Genomic DNA, 21430 nt, shown 5'->3' on the forward strand with positions numbered 1-21430 from the left:
TAGGAGGAGCATTTACATCCATTTTAATTGGTGGCAGGCATAAATTCATAAAAACAAAAGGGGAAGAAAGACCATTTAGCAGAAACCTCAAAAAGTGCAGATACAGATTTGTTGAATGACAATCTTTCAAGAGATTCTCCTGCAGGCTCGGCATTCCTTTTAGACGTTATGTTCATTAAACACTGTCACATAGAAGTTCTCAAGATAAATGAAGATGAAAGCATACTGCAGAAACAAACTGGTGGTGTGATGCATTTCAATCCCTTTGCAAAGGAGATCTCGGATAATTTACCTTTTTACTGCTTTGCTTCAAGGTAGTCTGTCTCCACCTGTTACAGATTTGTTTGAATTATTATTACCATAAATCTTTACATGGTAACCTATGCCACAAATTACATAATATATTAACTTTCGTGCACAAAAATAAAATCGGGGAAATAATTAGAGAACATAGAAAAATCACAATACTATTAAAGGGGAACATCTGATTTTGATAATAAATTTGTACTGCAAGAATTTCATGATGGTCAGATGTGAAACTGTATATTTAAAAAAAGAAGTACATCAAAATGAATAATGCTAGTAGTAATATAAAGCCAAATCACACAAGATCATTTCAAGATCAATGTAATAAATGCTTATTATTCAGCAGAAAAAAAAATCAGGAACAATGTACAAAATAATAGTGCAAGAACAGCTGCAATCTATTTGTTCTCATCAGTTTTGAGATTTTGGTTAAAAACTTTACAGCTGGCGAGAGATGCTGCTGAAAGACTCAGATTCCACTCAGTGGGCTGATTAAGGCACATCTTTATGGACTTCAAATGTTCATTTTCTGTGTTCATGTCTATTGAATTCTGTGGCTCCGAGACTTTCACTTGTAGCGTGCTGTGAGGAAAGAAGTGGGGGTGGGAGAGGGAAAAAAATGAGAAAAAGTTTAGTATGCTTTCCTCTTCCCCTGCAAACAAGCAAACTGACAAGAGGCAAGATGAGGTGGTGGCAGAGCGTGTTCTGCTGGGTGTTTTTTTTATTGGTTTACTGCGTTATGTTCCAGAAACACTGAGATGAGAACCTGACCGTGCTGCGTTCTCCCTGTTGTGAAAGGACATCAGGCTTGTTTGCATTGCAGTAACTGAGGTCCTGCCAAGTTTTGGAGACTGTCCTAGGTCAGTCTCCAGCTCGTGCTATTCCTCTGCAGAGGAATAAGGGTGTTCTGCAGGCTGGCCCTTCTTAAATAGCATCCAGCTGACTACTGTAAAACCACAGAGCAGGAACTGGGCGAGAATTTGTTTGGGTTTTTTTCTGACGTTAATTTAGTACAGTCATAAAAGGTTTTTATTTTGTTTCAGATCTAGGAAAATAAGTCCTACAAGAAGATAAAAAAACTTAGCTTTTTGTAGGGATCACAAAGCAGAGGCCATAAGTGTAGATTCAGTCATAACTCTCATTGTTGCCATACAGAACCACAGAACAGACTCATAGAATGGGTTGGGTGGGAAGGGGCCTTTAAAGGTCATCGAGTCCGACCCCCTGCCATGGGCACGGACACCTTCCACTAGCCCAGGTTGCTCAGAGCCCTGTTCAGCCTGACCCTGAATGTTTCCAAGGATAGGGCATCCACCACCTCTCTGGGCAGCCTATTCCAGCGTTCCACCACCCTCATCATAAATTCTTCCTTAATATTTAAAGCAGTGTAATTGTGCACGTTCAGAAGACAAGAAGGTACAGTTTGGCAATCCTAATTTTGAACCTCTCCACCCCTGCTATTTTTTCCCCTTTTTTTTCCTGCCCTACCTCTTGCAGTGATGCGTCCTATGTGCAATTCATTGTTTCTCACCATCTTTTTCAAAGATTTCAAGAAGTGCAAGAATGATGCAGAGGTGGAGATATTTTAGAGATATTTCTAATTACTGTGATACTAAAGTTCTAAGTTCTAGGTAGTTTAACTAAGGGTAGGAGGTAATGATCATACTATAAACTGCCTGTGCACAGTTTCTCCTATCAAGGAAGTGTTTAAGCAGCAAGACTCTCTTAATGGCTCTTACTTGCTGCATTTCAGGAAACCAGGTTCATCACAGGCCTTGAGTGTAAATTATCAACGATTGAATCTGCTGAAGTACAGTGTTTGCATGGGTGAACAATCTGGCTGAGGACATTCGGTAATCATAAGACGATAACCTAAAACATGGTAGCTTGTGTTACTCAAATACTGGTGACTGACTTTGGTTGGACTTTTTCCTATGTCATGGCAAGAGGGAAAGACAGCTTGTGTAACAGCTGAAGTGACAAGTCACTGTTACTTTTCACAGATCGTACGAAATACAATTTTCATTCTTTCACATTTTTATGCAAGCTTTCTAGGCTATACGCCTTTCTGACATGGTAGTGAAACAGGCGTTACTGATTTATTAACCCTCGTTCCCAGCCCTCCCTAACTGGGCTATTGCTCCCATGCCCTGCATTTCCTTGTGCCTTTTATTCCCCTGCCTCTGTCTTTTGTCCTGTTTTTGCCTTGTACCCTTTTCCTTCATTCTTTTCTGCTTTGCACACACTCTTGTTGCTCTGGTCTTTTCCTTCACATAGGAAACAGAGTGTGAGCACAGGTGACAGAGAAGACTGTAGTCAACAAGGTTACTTTCTTGAAGTTACAGCCTCTTCAGACTTGAATCTTTGCCCTCACTTGCTGTGAGGAAAATCAAAGCCTTTTCTTATGACCATCGGATTAGTAAGTGCAGACATGAGATGGTGCTGGGGCTGAAGTGTTGCAGCTTTCCTTATCCCCACTGGTTCTGTGCTTTCCAGGTGTGGCCAGGTAGCAAAACTTAAATTTAACAGAAATAATCAACAGCTAAATTAAGAGATAGGGCTTGAATGTTATTTTGTTTGGGGGTTGTTGTTGGGTGTTTTGTTTCTGTTTTGGTGGTGGCTGTTGTTTTCTGAAAGGAACGTAAATGCCTTGGGAATCAAGAAATGGCAAACTGAAGTAGTATATACCTGCAGCGTGCTTTGAAGAACAGCATTTCTACTGTCTTTAAAGCAGCAGATACAGAATTAATGCTGAGCAAGTGCCAGACAGAGAAAGCTAAAGGTTCAGGCTTCTCAAATGATTTGGCATGTTACTTCTGTGTATAAACTATTGATTGTACTAAGTCAGTATGGCGCATTTTCCAAACACCACTGCTAGCAGTAACACAGCTAGGGTTTGGTGTAATCGTGACCGTAATTCCCCGTTTGCTTGGACTGCAAATGAAAACGCAGAGTGCTGTAATACAACCAAACAGCACTTTCTGAGTAGTCAGCTGAGGGACTTTCCTACTCTTTACTGTTTATTTTTGTACAGGTTTCAAACTGGCACTGAGGTACCTGCTGATAATTGCCATGCAGTAATTCACCTCTTACAGAAGAACCCTAGGACACTAGAGACTTTCACATTTTAAAGAGAATGCGTAAAAACAGAAATAGGAAAGTGTTAGTGTCTTCTTTCAGTTCCCCAGTACAGGTAACAGCCACATAAAAAGCTCAAGTATTTTAGGAAATTTTACATTGATAAAAATAAAGTAGAAAATAATATGGTTAGAGATCTGCATTAATGTATTCATTAACCAAGAAGAACCTAGTTTTTCCATCTTTTCATTCTTGTGTGATTTATTTTTTTGCTGTTGATATAACAAGGTACAAAAATGGTGTATTTAAATAGTATTTTTTAAACACAGAATGTAATTAAAGCATAAAATTAAATAGAAAGTTTTAATTTCTCCAGCCAAATCTATCAATAGATTCTACTCTTAAATTTTATTCTGCTTTGCTTACAAGAGGCACACTGCATTAAGCACTCCTAGCAAAAGAAAGAGATGCTTCATACAGCAGCCCTCCTGTCAGGAAGAACTGCAGGTTACAGCCTGATGCCACCAGCAGCCATGAAGCCCGTTTGAGTAGAGCTTGGAATTAGGCTGTATAATACCTCTGCTCAATATCCTCCTGGAGTTCTCCACTACCAGTTCTTCCACCAGGAAGAAAACGGAGGTCCCTTTATCTTCCTAGACAATAGGCATTCGCTAATCTTATATAATGGTCTCTTAGAAAGGTTAGATTTTCCAACTCTGAAGCCATCTGTTTACTTTTCCAGCAATTATAATCTGTTTTGGTTTTATTCACTTGGGATTGACTCAGTTAATCAGTTTCTGTCCATGTGATTTGTGGAAGTGGGCTACAAGTGCTTCTGTAACATGGAACATAAATTCCAGCCATGGCATATTCAATAGTTTTGCTTTCACTAGGAATTTGAAGACAGGCCAACAGTGCTAGAAGCCCAGTGAAAAAGAAGAAAACCATTTATATTTTTAAAAGTTCTTTTAGTGATATTTCTTGAAAATTCAGATGCTTTTCTTCAACTGTAAATATACTACCCTCTACCAGCCCTTGTCCTCTAACTACTCTCGAAGTGCTGGTAACATATTTAAAGGTTAATTTAAAAGATTTCATATTTCAGAGTGCACAATAACTGATTCCAATAACTGTCTTAGAAAGTAAAAGTGAAAAAAAAATATCTAGAAATAAAAGTATACCTTTTTGATCTGAAACAATAGAAATAAAAAAAAATACACCTCAGGGAGCTAAGTTGTATGTTTCTGCAGTCCTTTAGCATGTGCTGTGTAACTGCTCTGTATAAGGAGCATCTTCAGTCTTACAAAGATTTTTGACTGTGAGTGAGCATATGTGACCTACAGGAGAGGCAGGAGGCACCAGGTACCGCACTGAGAACGATGTGGTGTGACACTGTGGTGGACACACCAAGGCCGTGTACAGTGACAGGACACGCTGTTTTGTCAGTGCAGGCTAAGGATGCCCTCATGTGCTCTTGGCTTTCTTTGGATGCTGTTGCACACAAAACCAATGGGTCTAGAAAACTGTCAGTGAGGACTCCAGGATAATTTTTTTTTTTTTTTCATATGTTGCAACTCCCAGTTCCCTAATCGCCATTCCTCAATCATCTCTGAATTTACTACTTTTCGACAGTGAGGGGAAAAAGAGGCAATTGCCTGTTACTTTAACAAATCACTGTAGCCAAATCAGAATAATACTGATGGACTGTGAAGTCCTGTATCTAGTCTCCCCTGGCTAAGCAGACAACCCTACGTGTGGTTAAGTCTCCAGGCCTGCTAGGACCTAAAAGGATCATCTCTTCCCACAGAAATTTCCTCCCATCATTAAAGCAAAAGGAATTAAAATAAAATGGTCTTTGAATTCAACCTTCTACTAAAGCAAGCAACAAGGGGCCTTTCCTTGCTCCCCAAAAGCTAAAGAAAACCCTGCCCTTTTCCACACTTCCAGTTAAAATTGCTTGAATACAAGTATTTCTTTGTGAAATATTGCGTTTCTTTCTCTAGTTTTACCAAGTCATTGTTATGATAACAGAAATACTGATTTTTAATAGCAGGATGTGAAAACAATACTGTATAAGTTGACAGGCTGACAAGCATGAAAATAAAAATAATATTCTTTGAGCTGCTTATTTTCTGTGCAGTTTGGATCTGCGTTCTTCAGGAAAAACAGGAATTTGACACCTGTTCTATGAAAATGACAAAGTTAAAAAAAAACATCTGGCTAGCTTAAGTCCATACATTTGCTGAGTTAATCTGTGTCTGCGACAAGTCAAGGCCATGCACAAAAAGTAGGGATAGGGATAAGTGTTTTTTATCTGTTGGGTGACTCCTCTGCACTTCCTATCAAAAAGATTACCATCAAATGTTGTGTGTTTGTATGCTGAAAAATGACTACGAAAGTACCACTATAGGGTTATATTTCTCTAAATCTTTTGCAACACTTACAGATAAAAATGTCCCCACCTAGCTAAGAGCTATGTCAGACTGGTTTTAACCCTCCTGTCTGACAAAAATTCTGCAAATTGCACTTGTTACACACCTCCATCAATGATGTGCAGGTTGATAGCTTGGAAAGTATAAGATCATTTGTGATACACTGCACTGATTTGAGGCTTTTACAGAAAGGTTTCAAAAACACTGAGTAGAAATAGTAAAACTTTAGCAGCATAAAACAATTTTATCTATACAGACTATTCAAACATTTCCCAGAAAAGGAAACAGTGGAATGTATTAGGTTAAAATCTGCAATGACTATAGTAGCCTCAGCATGCTTTCCAATAGAGATTGATTTGATAATGCAACATACATTGAAATTCAAGTAAACTGAGCACACACAGTCAGATTTGCTGTCTCTAAAATTTAAACTCATCTTTCCACAATGCTAAAAAGCAACAACAAAGAAATCTACAAATAAATTTTTAAATGTCTCATTACTGTTTCTCAAAGGGATTCTCATTGTAATAAGAAATAATAGTTTTCAGCTGAGTGGATGGAATCCTATTTGGGAATCAGAGAGAGAGAGAGAAAGAAATGCTCTGGAAATAGATGGAGCTGGGGAGATAAGCAATATCCAGAGAGTCTGAAAAATCTGGACTACTAAGACAAATAAATCAGTACACAAGACAGAATCAAGACAGAAGGTGAACTGAATTGAGACAAAAAGACAGGCTGAGGCGTCAGAACCAGTCACAGTCCCACCTGACATTATGGTAGAAAAGTTTCTTTTGCTCTTCATACTACCTCAGAAATGTTTTCTTGGTTTGAGGGGGAAAAAAAAAAAGTGGGAAGAAGAAAGGAAATAGGAATGAAATGCATACAAAATATATGAGAAAGATAACTAGAAGAGGCTAGTAAGAATTTGCTGAGAACTTGTGGCACATCAGGGAAAGAGGCTTACTTACTGGTAGCTATTTCCTGAAGCTATATATTGAAATATCCACACACTGTTGAAACTTTAATTTGCACTGAGGCAAAATTATATAGCAGTGGATGTTTGTTGCACCTTTTACATCACTAATTCATCTTCAAAGAACACAGCAGAACAGCAAAACCAAACAGCATATTTTATGCATTTTCAGGTGAAAGTTTGTCAAGTGGAATAGATGACAACAGTTTCAGAGTGCAGTCATAGAAATAACGTGACTTTCTCCCCCAAACCAGTCAGCTACAGCAAATATTCTCATTCCCTCAAACATAATAGATCACAGGCAACATAAAAGGTTTAAATTGCAACTTCACTGCAGAAATTGAGAACTGAAACAAGTATTGGAGGGGTGGGGGTGGGTGGGAAGAAAGAAGTTCATCAGACTTGCGCAGCCATGGAAGTACAGAGCTCAGTGCTAATGAACATTCTCCCCAAAATACAGGACGGATTTGAGTGTATGTTGACAAGTTTAAATATAGACAACATTCCTGCCCCCTTTAATGTTATAATTATTTAAAGCAGCCTGATAAAGTTATTTAGAAATGTGATCTTTTGGACAAGAGTCCTTATGTTTTGTAGTAATACAGATTATTTAGCAGTTCACAGAAAGCACAGGGTTCTTAAAGCACAAGGAAACAAAATATAAATGTAAGCTGTCACTGAAATGGGCATGAAGAAGTGATAAAAATTTTAGGGCATCTTTTTCTAGTGCTGATAGTATTAAACCTGTTAAAGAAAAAAATGCTCTTATGATCTCATATTGTTCATAGAATACTGTCTTCAAGATCTTGGAAACAAAAACCAGCTAAGAATCTAACAGTTGTAAGGAAGCATCATTAATTTGATGATGAACAAATTTAATTCTTAGCAACTAGGCACCTTCATGAAACAAGTCTGCCTCTGATCATCAGTTCCATCAAAGAAAACTGCCTAATTTCTAAGCATTACTAGAATTTAGTAGCATGCAAATAAATAAAAAAAAAACCCTAAACACCTGTTGTGCAGATGACTACTGTTGTATTTACCCTAGAAACATACTATAACAGAAAAAAGGTTTTGCTATTTGTATTCTAGTTAATCATAATTAAAAATGGTTTTGAACAAAGTACAGTAAGACTAAGGCTTGGAGGTTCAGAACTATGTATGCTGGTTTGGGCTGTTCTCAGAGGAAACAGAATGCCACCATCTCAACACAGTGATAAATGCAGCTACGTAAATGTTGTCATTGAGCTGGATTAATCTTGTATCTTTAATTCATAATAGTTTTTTGACATTAGAAATGCAATTATGTTATGGAGGGAGATCATCTAATAAATATGATGAGAGTCCCTGGGTGGTTTATAACCCACCAGACTTCTGAGTTACGGAAGGTCAAACAATAATTTGCAAATAAGTCACTTCCTTTTCTGAGATTTCTACTACTTAAATATAATTTAAAAACAGCTGTGAGTAGTAAACTGATAAATATGAATGTCTCAGCAACAAATCTGATATTGAGAAGAATTTCTTCAAACACACATCTCAAGAACTTCAAACTAGAAAGACAGGTATCAACAACCACCACAATTTTAAGAATGGATACCTTCAGTATAGCTTTTAAATCTTTACTTGTATTGTAAATAAATTTCTGAAATTATTGCTACTGAATGTTTTGAAATTTAGACTAAGTACCCCAATAAAAACACTGAAACCTAACTTTAAGTACTTTTCCCCAAAAAAATTTAGCCTCCCTTCCAAATGGAAAACGTGACATAGATAAAAGAGCACCAGCACCACCAAGTGAGAATAAGTTTTGTGGTTTGTTTTTTTTTTTTAATTAAGAAAAATATCACGTGGTATTCTTACAGCTTCTAGATAGGAATTTTTCAACTAGGCTTCCATTTCACGTACAGAAAAATAATCCGTTTTTTGAAGCAAATAATCAAGATTTCAATAGTTTGAAATAGACAACTTTGAGGGCAAGCCTGTATCAGTAAAATATCAAGTATAATCTCTGCGTATTTGTGCAGTCTGCACCTTCAATAATAGGAACCTGTGACAAGATCCACCTGAAAAGACTGACCCCCCTTAATAATCTTAATTTTTATATATGCATGTATTTTAATGTGAAACGTGAAAGTCTTATTATTCTCATTCCTAGCAGGACCACAATTTGGAAATATTCTACCCTGAGCTGCAAAATGAAAACAAAGAATAACAATACCTACATAAGACCTGCTTTGAAAAACATCAGCGTAGTCACGTTACTCACTAATGTCTTGACAACTGAGAGAAAACATTCAAAACCAAATAAAAATACATAGGCTTATGCTTTTGAAAGGATTTTAATTCCTAAGCTAATGTTAAATCAAGGCCATTTCCACTGGCAGGCATGCAGAAAGAAAAGCAGGTCTAAAGTCAATTATCACTGAAGAAAGTGCTGCAGCCAAGTTAAGATACCTGCCCCACTTAGAGATAAACATGATAAAAGACAGAAGCCTAGATTCCTTTCCCGTATGCTTAGAAGTGGAGACAGAAAGGAACATGCAGCAGTAAGTAGAGGATGGAGAGTAGGTAAGTTGGCATACCCACTGAAAGAAGTTTGTGAAACTCCTTCTAAATTTAATTTCTGAATTAATTAGCTGAATGCAGACATAAGTCAGGTGAATTTCTGCTGCTGAGCAAAAAAAAAAGACAATAAAATCTGTCAAATTGGCAAGACCAAACAAAATAATAGAGGAAAAAAAAGCTTAGGTCTGCACAAAGCAAGACGTTTCTCTAAAGATTTACTTCTCTTAGTAGAGCAAGAGATGCTATTATTACTACTCCAAAGAACATTGAAGAATAATCAGAGCAGCCTTACTGATGTCTAGAACATGAGAGAAATCAGCATCAGAAAAACATCTCCTTCCTTCAGTTATAAAAAAAAAGGAAAGAGAAATATAAATTCCATGACCTGTTCCACAAGAGCAGAACATGCAATTTGCCATGCGAATGGGCACAGAAACAGTAACTTTTCCAGAACTATAAAGTGGCCAGAGCTGTTGGTCCAAAAGCATGGAGCTAGGAAGACAAAAGTCTGTTTATACATCCTGATTTTGGAAAAGATAAAGATCTTTACACTGTAGGGAAAAAAACAAACCAAAACAAACCCTGGTCTTCAATAAGAAAAAGTGGATTAAAAAGTAAGCATGCCTATTTAGAAAAGAAGTTCCATACCTGGGTGGTGGTGGTGAAGAAATCTATGACAAAGGCTGACTGACACCTTGCTCATATGGTATTAATAAATCTCTTATCATGTATAAGAGATACTATGGACTGGCATAAGTACACAATGACAAATATGCAGTAAGCAGCAAAGGGAACGCAACTGGGCTGTGCTCGTCCTGCAGCGCTCTGCAGAGTATGCTTTGGCACTCATAAGCAGAGAGATTGGGAAAAAAGAAAGCTGATGCATGATCTGAGAATCAATTAAAGTTTGGTACTAAAGGAGAGCAAAGTATGAAGAGAGGATGCAGATGCGTGTGGAACCACTACAGTGTAATGGTCTGAATGGTCTGAGAAGCGGTTCAGACATGGGTGTGGATAAAATAATAAAAGCAATGGCATGAAATAAACAACAGTTCAGCAGGGACCATGACAAAGTACTAATGCGGGTTAGGCAGTTCTTTAACAAAGGCATAGGTGGCTACAGCGGATCACATATGAAGCACAAATCAATGCTATATTGCTGTAAAATTACATGTATCATGACATATAAAAAGCAGTGGGGTAGCTCACATGGGAAGAGATAGTCAATGACAACAGTGTAATTTTCATTATGGGAGCTAACCTGTTATGAGAAGCAGTTAGACACCCTTTTTGCCCTCATCAGCTTCCCTGAAAAAGTATGCACACTTTCTATGCTTCTATAAGGGAGAAAAAAAAAAAAAAATGCAGAAATCTGCAGGGAAAACATAGCTAGTCTGACTTATTAAAGCGAGTAAGATAAAAAATAATGTTGACAAAAATTATACATTGAGAAAAAAAATAAGTGAGCATTTAGATGAGAAAACAAGTCAGTCGGCTGAAAGCCGGCAATCCAATAAGGAGGAAAAAGAAATAGCAGATGAAGGAGATACGAAAACTGAAGTAACTCAAGACGATACCTTATGCATTGAAAGGAGAAGACGGAAAGAGATGTGTCTCAAGATCAGCATTATTTTATCAACGTATACTGCAACTTATCAAAATATTATTTTGAGTCATAAACTGACTAGGAACCTGACAAAAATGTGTGGAGTATATTTTAATTACTGCTCAGTTACAATAATTTCAATACTTCATTTGACTAGCAGTGAAATTTCTATTTTATTGTCTAGCTTTTTATAAGGCACTATTAAAAAAAATCCTTGCAAACAACAAAGTAATTTAAAAATGCTAATTAACTTCTAAATTGGGACCTCAGTCTAGGTTCTATTTGCAGTATTTCACATATAGGTACTTAAATTGGTACATTAGAAATGTTCTCAGTTCACAGGTAGCGCATATCCCTATACAAATACATATATAGGTACAGGTCTATAAATCATACATTTCCATATACTTCTATTTTTAAAAAACGCAAATTGGGTTTCCAAACATTTTCTAATAATAAAACATTTTCCAAACATTTCCTAACATTTTCTAATAAAAAATATCTAATAATATCTTTTAAATAACCGTGAAGTAAACTATGTTAATGACGACTCCATCAACTTTCTTTGCTAGATTAGGCACGAGAATACCACCAGGGTTTCTATTGCATTGAAGCCACAAGCATGACACCACCACAGCGGTATACCGCTGTACACAAATACCATCAAGCGGTGATGTCGTGGTGAGTGCACGTGAATGCCAAATGCTGCTCTTAAAATCTTGGGTGTCCCATATAAAACAATTTCCATTCAGATACATCCATCTAATTAGTTGCGGACTGTTGTAAAAATAGCTGGCTTAATTAGAACCTGAAGGCTGTGAACAGCTTTCAGAAACAGCCTGCTAGGGAACACTCAAGATTCAAGGCCGTTTTAAAGGGCAGAGAGTCTTTCTTTTTGATGTTGACCATAGGAAACACCAGATTAAAAAAGCCTTATGGTAAAAAAAAAAAAGCTGTTCTTAAAATATGGCAAATGTCTTATTTGTATTAAATTAATATCCAGTTACCAAATGAATATAAGGAAGAAGGAACATAAGAAACGAAATATAATTTCTAACAGCTACTCAATGTTTACCTACATTTGAAACAGAATTTCAGATAAATGAATAAATTTAGCACCACTTTGTAAAGCCCTGCAAACAAACGTTTAGACTTCCTCCTGAAATACTCCAAAATAACAAAACATTTCTATTAGTCTCAAATCCTGTTTAAATATCTTTAAGGCACAACTGTGACATTACAGCAAAACAAAAGGATACCGCTAGCAAAAGGATAAAGAGTGAATAAATGCGGCATTGTATTTGGCTTGAAAATCTGAAGGTGTTGTCGTCAAAGGACAGACTACAACTATCTTTTGATTAAGTGAAAGAGGAATTAAAGGAAGGAAAGTCTTTCTAAGAAGAATGAAAAGAAAAATTGAAATTGAATATTTATATTCTCTGCCAACAAATACAATAGATTTTCTTCTAAAACTCCAGACTACTTGAAGAAAAGCCAAATAATAAGGGAGAAAATGAAGAGGTTCATTTTAGATGAAGAAAGTATCCTAGCTTGAAGTGATTGGAATTGATTTTTAAAAGCTTTTCTACGTGAGCTCCCACCTTGATACGAAGGGTAAATAAACAGGTATGTCATATCATCACAGGATGTAGTACTGCTTGCTACTGTAGTAGGTCCACAGCAGCCTCCTTTGCATGTGATAAATCCACACCCTCTCAAGTAGGTTTTAAAAATATTCAGTACATTGTAAGTTCCTAATATGGAGTCTTTTACAGTGTCCCATTTTATTGTTGGATAACAGTTTCTCTTATTTTAGCTTGGCTCTCTTGAAGCCTTTTGGCCAAGTCATGCAAGTGGGATCTTTAGTCTTATAAGGAAACACACTGAATCACTCTTATGGAAAGAAAAGATAAATGCTTTCCCAAAAACATGCTTACGTAATTTTGCTTGCCACCACAGCGAGTAATAATGTTTCAGTGGAGCTAAAGAAATAAAAGTGGTCAGAACATAGATTTACAGTAAAAAGAAACTGCCCATCATACATCAAATGCATTGATGAAGCAACAGTTCAAAAGTCAAGTAGTAACAAACAGCATATGGACCAATATGTCTACCATCCACCTTATCTTGAAAAAAACAGGCAATATGAAAAAGTGATTAATTCTCTTCTATTACTACCATGAGTAAATGGCTAGTTCCAGTTGCTTGATACTACCTTGAGCTGCAAGAACTCAATGCTTTATTCCCACTTGCACATTTTAACAAAAACTGAATATACATAAAAATTTGATACTAATATTCTGCCTACCTGCCACAGTGCTTTGCAATAAAACAGCATCACACCACCTCCCTCTTTCAAGAATATTCGGTCAGACACCAAGATCAGTAAAACTTGGAAGAAAAACTTCAAATGTTGACCATAAATGTGTATGTAAGAACATTTCAAGCATGACAATGGAACAATGATATAATTTATGATATCACACCAACAAAAATAGAGTCCAAAGAACATACAAATGAATAATGATGTTTTCATGTGCACTGAACTTCCAGATGCAGGAATTATGTTTGAAAACACCTGCATGCACAGCTAGAAATCATGTACCTTCTTTTTAGCCTGTAGGTATACAGATACTAAAAATGTTTATATGATTTCCTTGGCTAGTGCAGACAGTATACAATGTTGAATCAACATGCCAAAACAAGACATCCATTTCTATACCAGACAATCCTGATACCACAAGAGAACCCTGAAAAAAGATTCAGGGTTTCAAGTGTGGAGAAAAATCCAGAATCATAATTCTTTGGTTTTTAACATTTCCTTTATCAATGAACTTTCTATCATATCTTTTCTAAAGACAACGACTGATATGAGAAACTATGAGTAAAAGGGAAAATAACAAAAATTGTAAATGAAACAATGTAAAATATCAAAACAGTTATCAGATTTCCTAAAGATACAAAACTAAACGAAGAAAGTTATCAGGTAAATAAAATTGAGTCCCAATTAAAACTAACATGAGACCATATCACAGTAATAGGTCTTACATTGCCATAGCAAGAAAAAGTTTAAAGATTAATATAGTTTGAATCCAAAATTTTCTCAACTACAGTCAAAAATATGAAATAAAAGTATGAGAGAGCTCTGTCTTCATTTGCAAAAAAGGAACAGAGAGATGTTACCCTTTCCTTTTCTAGTTCTAGCTTTTTTATAGCAATCTTGTGTCAAGGTTTTAACTTCTTAAAACCAAGTTTTTTATGTTGAGTTTGGCCCCAAATCAGTGAAATAAAATACAAAATAATAGACTAAAGATAAAAAATGTTGTACTTAAGAAAAGCAGAGTTACATTGAATGAACTAAATATGAAGAGCTTCATATATTACATAAAGCACAAAAGAAATAAAGTATACAAAAGCCATAATGTTATTTATATTACAACTTAAATTAACTTTTCAATTTATTATCAGGGATAGTTTTCTACAATGTACAATACAAAGGGGGACATAAGATTTGGTCTGATATTCTGAATTTTTTTTTTATTCTTTGGACAACATAATTGAACTAGCTAATACAGTATCTTTTCTACAAATGAATACTTCTGCAATAATTAATTCCTATTGCAGAATTATTTATTTTTTACTTGGTATTTTACACCTTATTTATTTTGCGGAAATGAGTTAAGACTTCTGTTTAAGGAGATCTCTTCACCGAACAGAAGAAATAATTTTGTAAGTGAACCTTCTTTGTAAATAACAGAATAGCCTTTCTGAGATCACAAGCTGTACTATGATGCATTATAAATATCCAGCTTTAAAAATGGATTTCACACCAGCCTAAAAAGATTCCAAGCCAATGCATTTAACACAGTAACTGTATATTGTATTTGTCTAGAATAATTTTGCATTTTTAATTGTTCTGTTAAGGATTTAATGTGCAAACCCTTTAAAGTCAGCAGATTTCATTTGGCGTTGAATGGATGTTAAAATGATCTCTGAATACTTCTCAGAAGTATCTAGTACTATTTTTTACTCTACAATTATAAAACTATTACAGATTTATATCAGAATCAATGACGATTTCTTTTAAACAACTATATGTTAATACACTGAATTTCTATTTCATTTTATAATTTACCCTTCCTCACAATATAAGAAGCTACAGAGCAGAATGATATTTTGTTCCTTTTGAAATCAGTAATCAGTTGCGACTGACTTCAGACATGCCATAACTCAATCTGTTGTCTGTCCATCTCAATTACATTAGTTAGCTCTTTTTTTTTTTTTTTTAATCTTGGTGTCTTATCACCATAATAGAATGTGACACACCTATTTTAGCTGAAAGATTTGTGTAAAGTACTATATACAAGTTAAAATTGCACTTTCTGCATTATTCTGATGCTATACAATGTTTAATTTCATGACTTCCCTGAAATTAAAATGAGTATCATGCAATAAAAAAAAAGTATTCAAAGTGCTTAGTTGTTTGACTTCTCCAATTCTTGGAGATTCCAAAGACTGGAATTTTAGGATGAAGGGGGGAACAGGAACTTACCTACTTGGTACTTTGGGTAATAAGTTGCCATTTGTCCACTACTGCATGACTGTCTCTTATGCTTTTTTCTTATATTTGTATCAGTGGTCTCCCATTGTGGAGTTTTTCTTTTGTTTATTCTGATAAGAACTTCAGAACTACCAGCAGGATTATCATCATGGTTTACACTACTTAATTTTCTGCTGTGAAACTGGTTATCCAGCCTTTCAGTCACTTTAGAAGAATTAGATCCTTTAGATGTTTCCATTTCATTTTCTTGTTTCTTTAATGCATTTTGCTTAGTAGAATGGGACCTTAAAAGAGGATGTCTTTTTTCTTCCATATAGGTCTGAGTGCTTTTACTTTCAACAGCTTCAGCAGAATAAATGACATTATTTAACTTAAATGAATTGTGCTGCTCAATATGGTTGATTTTTCTCAGAAATATCCTACAATCTTTAAAGGTTTTGGTTTTCCAAGTATTTTCAAACAGTTTATCTTGGCTTTGTTCTTTTCTAACATTTTGTTGGCAGCAAATTGTTCCATTTGTCTCTGCATGTGACTTAAGTATATTTGTTAAACCAGGATGTGGGTTAAAGTCAGAAGATCCCATCATCTGTTGAACAAATGCATCTCTGGCTTCATTTTCAGTTGGCAAGAGGCTACTCTGAGACTCAACCAAAGTCTGAGTGGGCTGGATTTCTACTGTATTTTTTTCCTGGAGCTTGGGCATTTCATCATTGGTTTCCCCACTTGTACTTTTAAACAACTGGCTTTGGCAAAAGAACTGTAAATTTTTCTTTTTTGATTTCCAGCCTCCAGGAGGCTGATTATAGAGCTTTTTTGTTTGTCCCCACCTATCATGCTGTAACTTCTTAAATTCATTTCTTTTTAATCTGGCTAACGTGAAATTACTTTTCATGCTCAAGACTGGAGACCTTACCATGTTATGTAATATTTGTAATTTCCCTGCTGGTTTAGAAGGAGAGGATAGTGCAAACTTTTTAAAGTGCTTTCTGAAAGGGCAAGTACTAAGATCAGGTTGTTTAGTTTCCATCTTTACCTCTCTAGTACTAACTACTTCTAAAGGATTGCGGGCATTCGCCTTCCTCACTAGAGAGAGAGACTGTGTTTCTGTAGTTTGCATAAACCAGGTGCAGAGTTCATTCATATTACACTTTTTCTGAAAAAGCATTCTTATAGGTGATGTTTCAAGTTCTACAAGGCAGGAGTCTAAAGGATTTGATATTTCAGTACTACAGTCTTGTTCAGTGGGATCCCTTTTTTCACATACACATTTATCAAACTCATTTCCCCCCACTCGCAACCAGGTATTAGTTATCTGTTCAAATCTATTATTTAGTTCTTCCAACAAAGTGTCACTTGAAGTGGAAATAGGCCACCACCTGAGAGAGGGATTCGATGAAAAAATGGGATCCAATGATACTTCATTAATGGGCCCAAATTCACCATCCTTAAGACCCTTTTTTGTATTTCCTGAATTTCTCAGTTCTGAGGTATCTTTGGATGCTGTGCTCTGACTTGATTTCCTGTGTTTTTCCTTTCGATCTTTAGCTTTTTTCAAATGGAGTTTGTAAGATTTACGTAGTAAGGCACTTCTACAAGTAAATGCACTAGAAGATGCTAATGAATGTAAAAAATGCAGCGAGGGTTTTCTGTCTCTAGCAGAATGTCTCAATGGAATTTCACGTTTTCTTGACACTGTTGTGATAACATTGTTTGATCCATCCTCTCTAGAATCTTTCCGCATGCTCTTTACTTGACCTATATTATTGCACAGTTGATTTTTTCTCTCCTGTGGTACGTTTTTTTCCAACACATTCTGCTGTTGCAAAGGAGGCAAACAGTTGCTAATACTCACTTTTCTTTCCTGAGGTGAAACCCTATTAACAGTTACTGATATGCCAGAGATTTTTACTTTTGCTGGCCTACCGGGTTTTCGAATGGTGGTTAATGGTTTCTTAATTGGCTGTATAATATTGCTGCAAGGATGTGGTGACGCTAGGTTACTCTTGATAGGTCTGACATAGTCATAACCACAGACCTTGTTTTCAGTAGAAGAATTCTGTAAGGCTCTTACTATTTCAGTCAAAGCATTTTCAGTTTCTGCACTATGCTTTGCTTTACTGTGGTCATTGGCAAAACTAGAATCAAGGCGTTGTGTGGGCAGAATGCTGATTACATTTAGATTACCTTCAGAAACATGTCTCTTTGTCCTTCTTGACCTTCCAAAAACAACCGTCACAGTAATGTTTTTGTTGCTATTAACTTCTTCCATTACTGCTGCAGCAGATTTGGTACCTCGACTATCACTGCTAAGTTCAGGTCTAGGTTCTGTGCTTTCAGTCACATCTATTTTTGGTTTTGGAGGCCGTCCAATAGGTCTCTTAACCTGCTTAACAACTTGAGGACCTATTTTCTTTGGTCTACCAGGTTTTCTTTTTAAAACTGATTCACTGCTGCTTGATTTCTCCGCAACTTTGTCATTCTGTTTCGCATCATTTAAATTAGCTTGACCAACTGGACAAGAACTTGTAATTGCTTCTGCATAAACACAGCTTGACTCCTCCTTGGTATCATTTTCACTGTAATCACAATCCTTGACACAGATTGCATGAGAAAGAGCTCCTGCGGCCTTTTTGTCTAACAATGTGTTTGCATGCCCCTGAAACAAACAAATATCTGTGCTTCCTTTAGAAGATGCAGCTGCAGATGTCAAAGTATATTTGACTCCTTCACTACTATTAACCTCAGAGACAAACATAAGCTTAATAGGACTAGAGTAGTTTAAGGGAGATGAGATCTCCACAGCTTCAGAAGTTGTATGCGAGTCCCCATTATTGGAAGCTGAACTGGATGAATCAAAGGTCAGAGATCTCAAAAGGCTATCACTAATTTCTTGATCTATAACCATTTCTTGTTTCTTTGTTGTCACACACAGAGCTTTGATTTTACTGCTGCTTAGTACAGGTGAACGTGGAAGGAAGCTTTGTCCTGTGCATCCCATTTCACTCAGATTGAAAGGTAAGACTCTTCTAGCAGCTGCGTTCATAAACTGTTCATAAACATTCTCTTTTAATTTTTGGCTGATTTTGTAACTATCCAACAATGAGCTGTTAGTCTTTCTAGCAAAGTTCATTGTATCTTCTAAACGCTCTACAACAACTTGCAGATTTGTGTCTCTCACAATTTTGCTTATGTCACTGCATCTTTCAGCAGGAACATCTTTATTTATTTTAATTTTTTCCAAACTTTCTAAAGACTTTTTTGCACTGGATGACTTCCTAAACACAATATTGTTCGTTACATACACAGAGTACCATCCAGGGGGCACAATGTTACGTTTAGTTCTTCCCAAGTTTCCATTACTTTCGTCCATTAAAGGAATCTCATCAGTCTCTTTTAAGGTTGCATAATCTCCTTGTGTGTTTGCAAGTTTTACCTGGCTGGCTGCAACAGCACTGTTTTCTGAAAGAACTAAAAAGCTGGGGCTGGTTTGAAAATTAGTAAGAGGTAGTTCGAAAGACTCTGTTTGGTGAACTGGAAAGCACATTGGTTTGGTTTGGCAATTCACATATGGATTACTTTCAAAATGTTGCAAAGTGTCATCTTCTACCACCGTAAAACTGTGTCTTTTATTTGGATATATTTTGTCAAATTTTTTTGTAGATTTCTTTGCATTTCTCTCAGAAATTGATTTTTTTCTTACAAGAGTTTCATCAAGGCTTGCAAGCTCCCTCTTGATTTGCAAAGATTGTCGCCGAATGAACGGTGAATCAGGAGAATTATACATTGCACATAAAGTTTCCTGACGCTTGCGAAATCTTGTTTGGATAATTTTATTTTCCATTTGTTTATCATGTTGGCGAAGTAATTCCATAAAGCTGTAATCACTTGCCTTAGCATTATGCAAGAGAGATGTTATGAAGTCTCCTAATTTGACATCATTTTCTGGTGCCCTGTCACTGCTAGAAAGTTTTAGAAGATTTGTTGCTATATCTGTAGTGTCTATTGATTTTAACTTTTCATTAATACGATCCATTAAATCTTGAAAAATGTAAGAATGTTCACCTTTCTCAGCCTTCTCAGAAGTTACATAGTAATTGTTGCTTTCTTGGTCTGTTGCTAGCAACATTCCATCTGAATATTTGGTCTCTTTTCCTCTGCATGTTCTACCTTCATATTCAAATTCTCCTGCGTTTCCTTCCGCTGGCAAGAGGGATGGAGGCTGGTTGATGGATATTTCAAGTTTGTCATTGTCTAAAGTTGGAAAATCTATAACAGATCCTTCCAAAGATTCAAATTCTTTACTCTGTACAGGCGATAGCGGAGGCGGTGATGGGCTGCGGGATCTATTTGAATTTTTAATGCTGTTCAAGAGATCACAGTCCTTAGTTGAGTATGTACATGCTGCTGCTTTCACAGAATGCCTGTTACAATTTTGCATTTGTTCAGCACAATACTTATGAGAACTACATGCTTTGTTCATCATTGTCTTAATACATCCCATTGCTACAGCTTGGCATGACAAAGAATGGAAATCTTTAATACAGACAGACAGAGGTGGTAAACAAGTGTTTGGTTGTTGATTTTGTAAACAGCACCTTTTTGTTAGCATATGTCCATTGCAATTGCAAAATGAAATGTGAACATCCTCTTCAGTAAGGGAATTGGGAGTTTCAGAGTGGACCAAATGTGTTTGCTTGCAACTGCAAACTATAGGAACATTTTCATCTTGTATTAAAAATTTTAACATAGCCAAAGTCTGTTGCCAGTGATATGAACAAAAAGACTCCAAAACTTTGTTTAGTGTTGATTTTCCTTTTTCCAAATTAGCTGTTTCCTCTGAATTTGCATCAGCTGTTGAGCTTGAACTGAAAATGAAAACAAATCAAAACAAAATATAAATTACAGTAAACACCATATCTAATACTTGTTATAATGGTTAAACTCAAGCCTAAACCCCTGAAGTTTGCAAAACAGTTCTGTTCTATTTGCACTATTCAATCATACTTGCAAGTGTCACTAGCAATGATGTGCATTTTATAGCAGCGATAGTCCTGTTATAAGTAAAATAATCAGGAAGAAATTAAGGGACAAAAAGAATAGTTTGAAACATAGCTTCTCATATCTAAAAGTAATTTAGATAGGAGATTAAAGAATGTTAACTTTCTGATATATCAGACTACCTTAGTCATTAAAGAAAAACCTCACCAAGAACCTAAGGAGCTTCGTATTACTCCCATTTCACAAACTGAGGCACAGAGAGGGTAAATTACTTGCCTAAGGTCACAATTCAAAGGTTGTGGCAGAGACAAGAATGGATCCATCTCTCCTGAATCCCACCCTAAGCTGTTCATACATTAAAGTGTATCAAATGCTCTTCAGGATACTCAAAAGATCCTTCTAAAGACATTTTTGTTTAAATATTTTTAAAGAACACTTAATAGGCTAATGGAATATTGAAAAAATAGCCACTTGCTACTGTCACTGTTCTTTGCAGATAAGAGTTTTCTTCTAGTTTTTAAATAAATGACAGTGGTGCATCACAGGCTCCTCATTGCGATATATTAGACACACATACACGCGTGCATGCACACACACACACGGATTCCTTCTTTAAACAGAAACAGAGATAATCACCACTGGAATAAACCACTTCTGTGACAAAGATTAATATCCTTTAAATCTCGAATACAGGGTAGGCCTATATCTAAATAAGACTTCTGAGACGTTGTTCTCAAAAATATTAACTCAAAATAAGATCACTTACACTACCTTAACTATTTAATTGATTTCTTATAAATTATTAAAACTAATGTCACTACTTACCTAATCAATCATTTATATTGAAAAGCTGAAAGTTTTCCATGGTAGAAATTAATACAGATATTTCTTCAATTAAATACAAAATC

At 36.0% G+C, this 21430-nt stretch overlaps 1 protein-coding gene across 7 annotated transcripts in view; it reads right to left on the minus strand.

The window, feature by feature from the left end:
* Window positions 1-21430, minus strand: part of LCORL (ligand dependent nuclear receptor corepressor like) — an 85628-nt gene continuing 64198 nt past the window's right edge. For 4 of the 7 annotated variants that reach the window (XM_056348445.1, XM_056348429.1, XM_056348451.1 and 1 more), the window contains 2 exons: window positions 15520-20389; window positions 1-888 (listed from right to left, as the gene is read on the minus strand). In XM_056348445.1, coding sequence (XP_056204420.1) covers window positions 829-888; window positions 15520-20389 — 4930 coding nt within the window. In that variant the 3' untranslated portion in view covers window positions 1-828. Of the gene's footprint in view, window positions 889-15515; window positions 20390-21430 lie in introns of all 7 variants that reach the window. The other 3 variants (XM_056348495.1, XM_056348486.1, XM_056348439.1) reach the window with 2 other exon arrangements.

Source organism: Falco biarmicus, chromosome 1 (assembly GCF_023638135.1).
Source record: "Falco biarmicus isolate bFalBia1 chromosome 1, bFalBia1.pri, whole genome shotgun sequence".
In the NCBI taxonomy this organism is placed as follows: domain Eukaryota; kingdom Metazoa; phylum Chordata; class Aves; order Falconiformes; family Falconidae; genus Falco; species Falco biarmicus.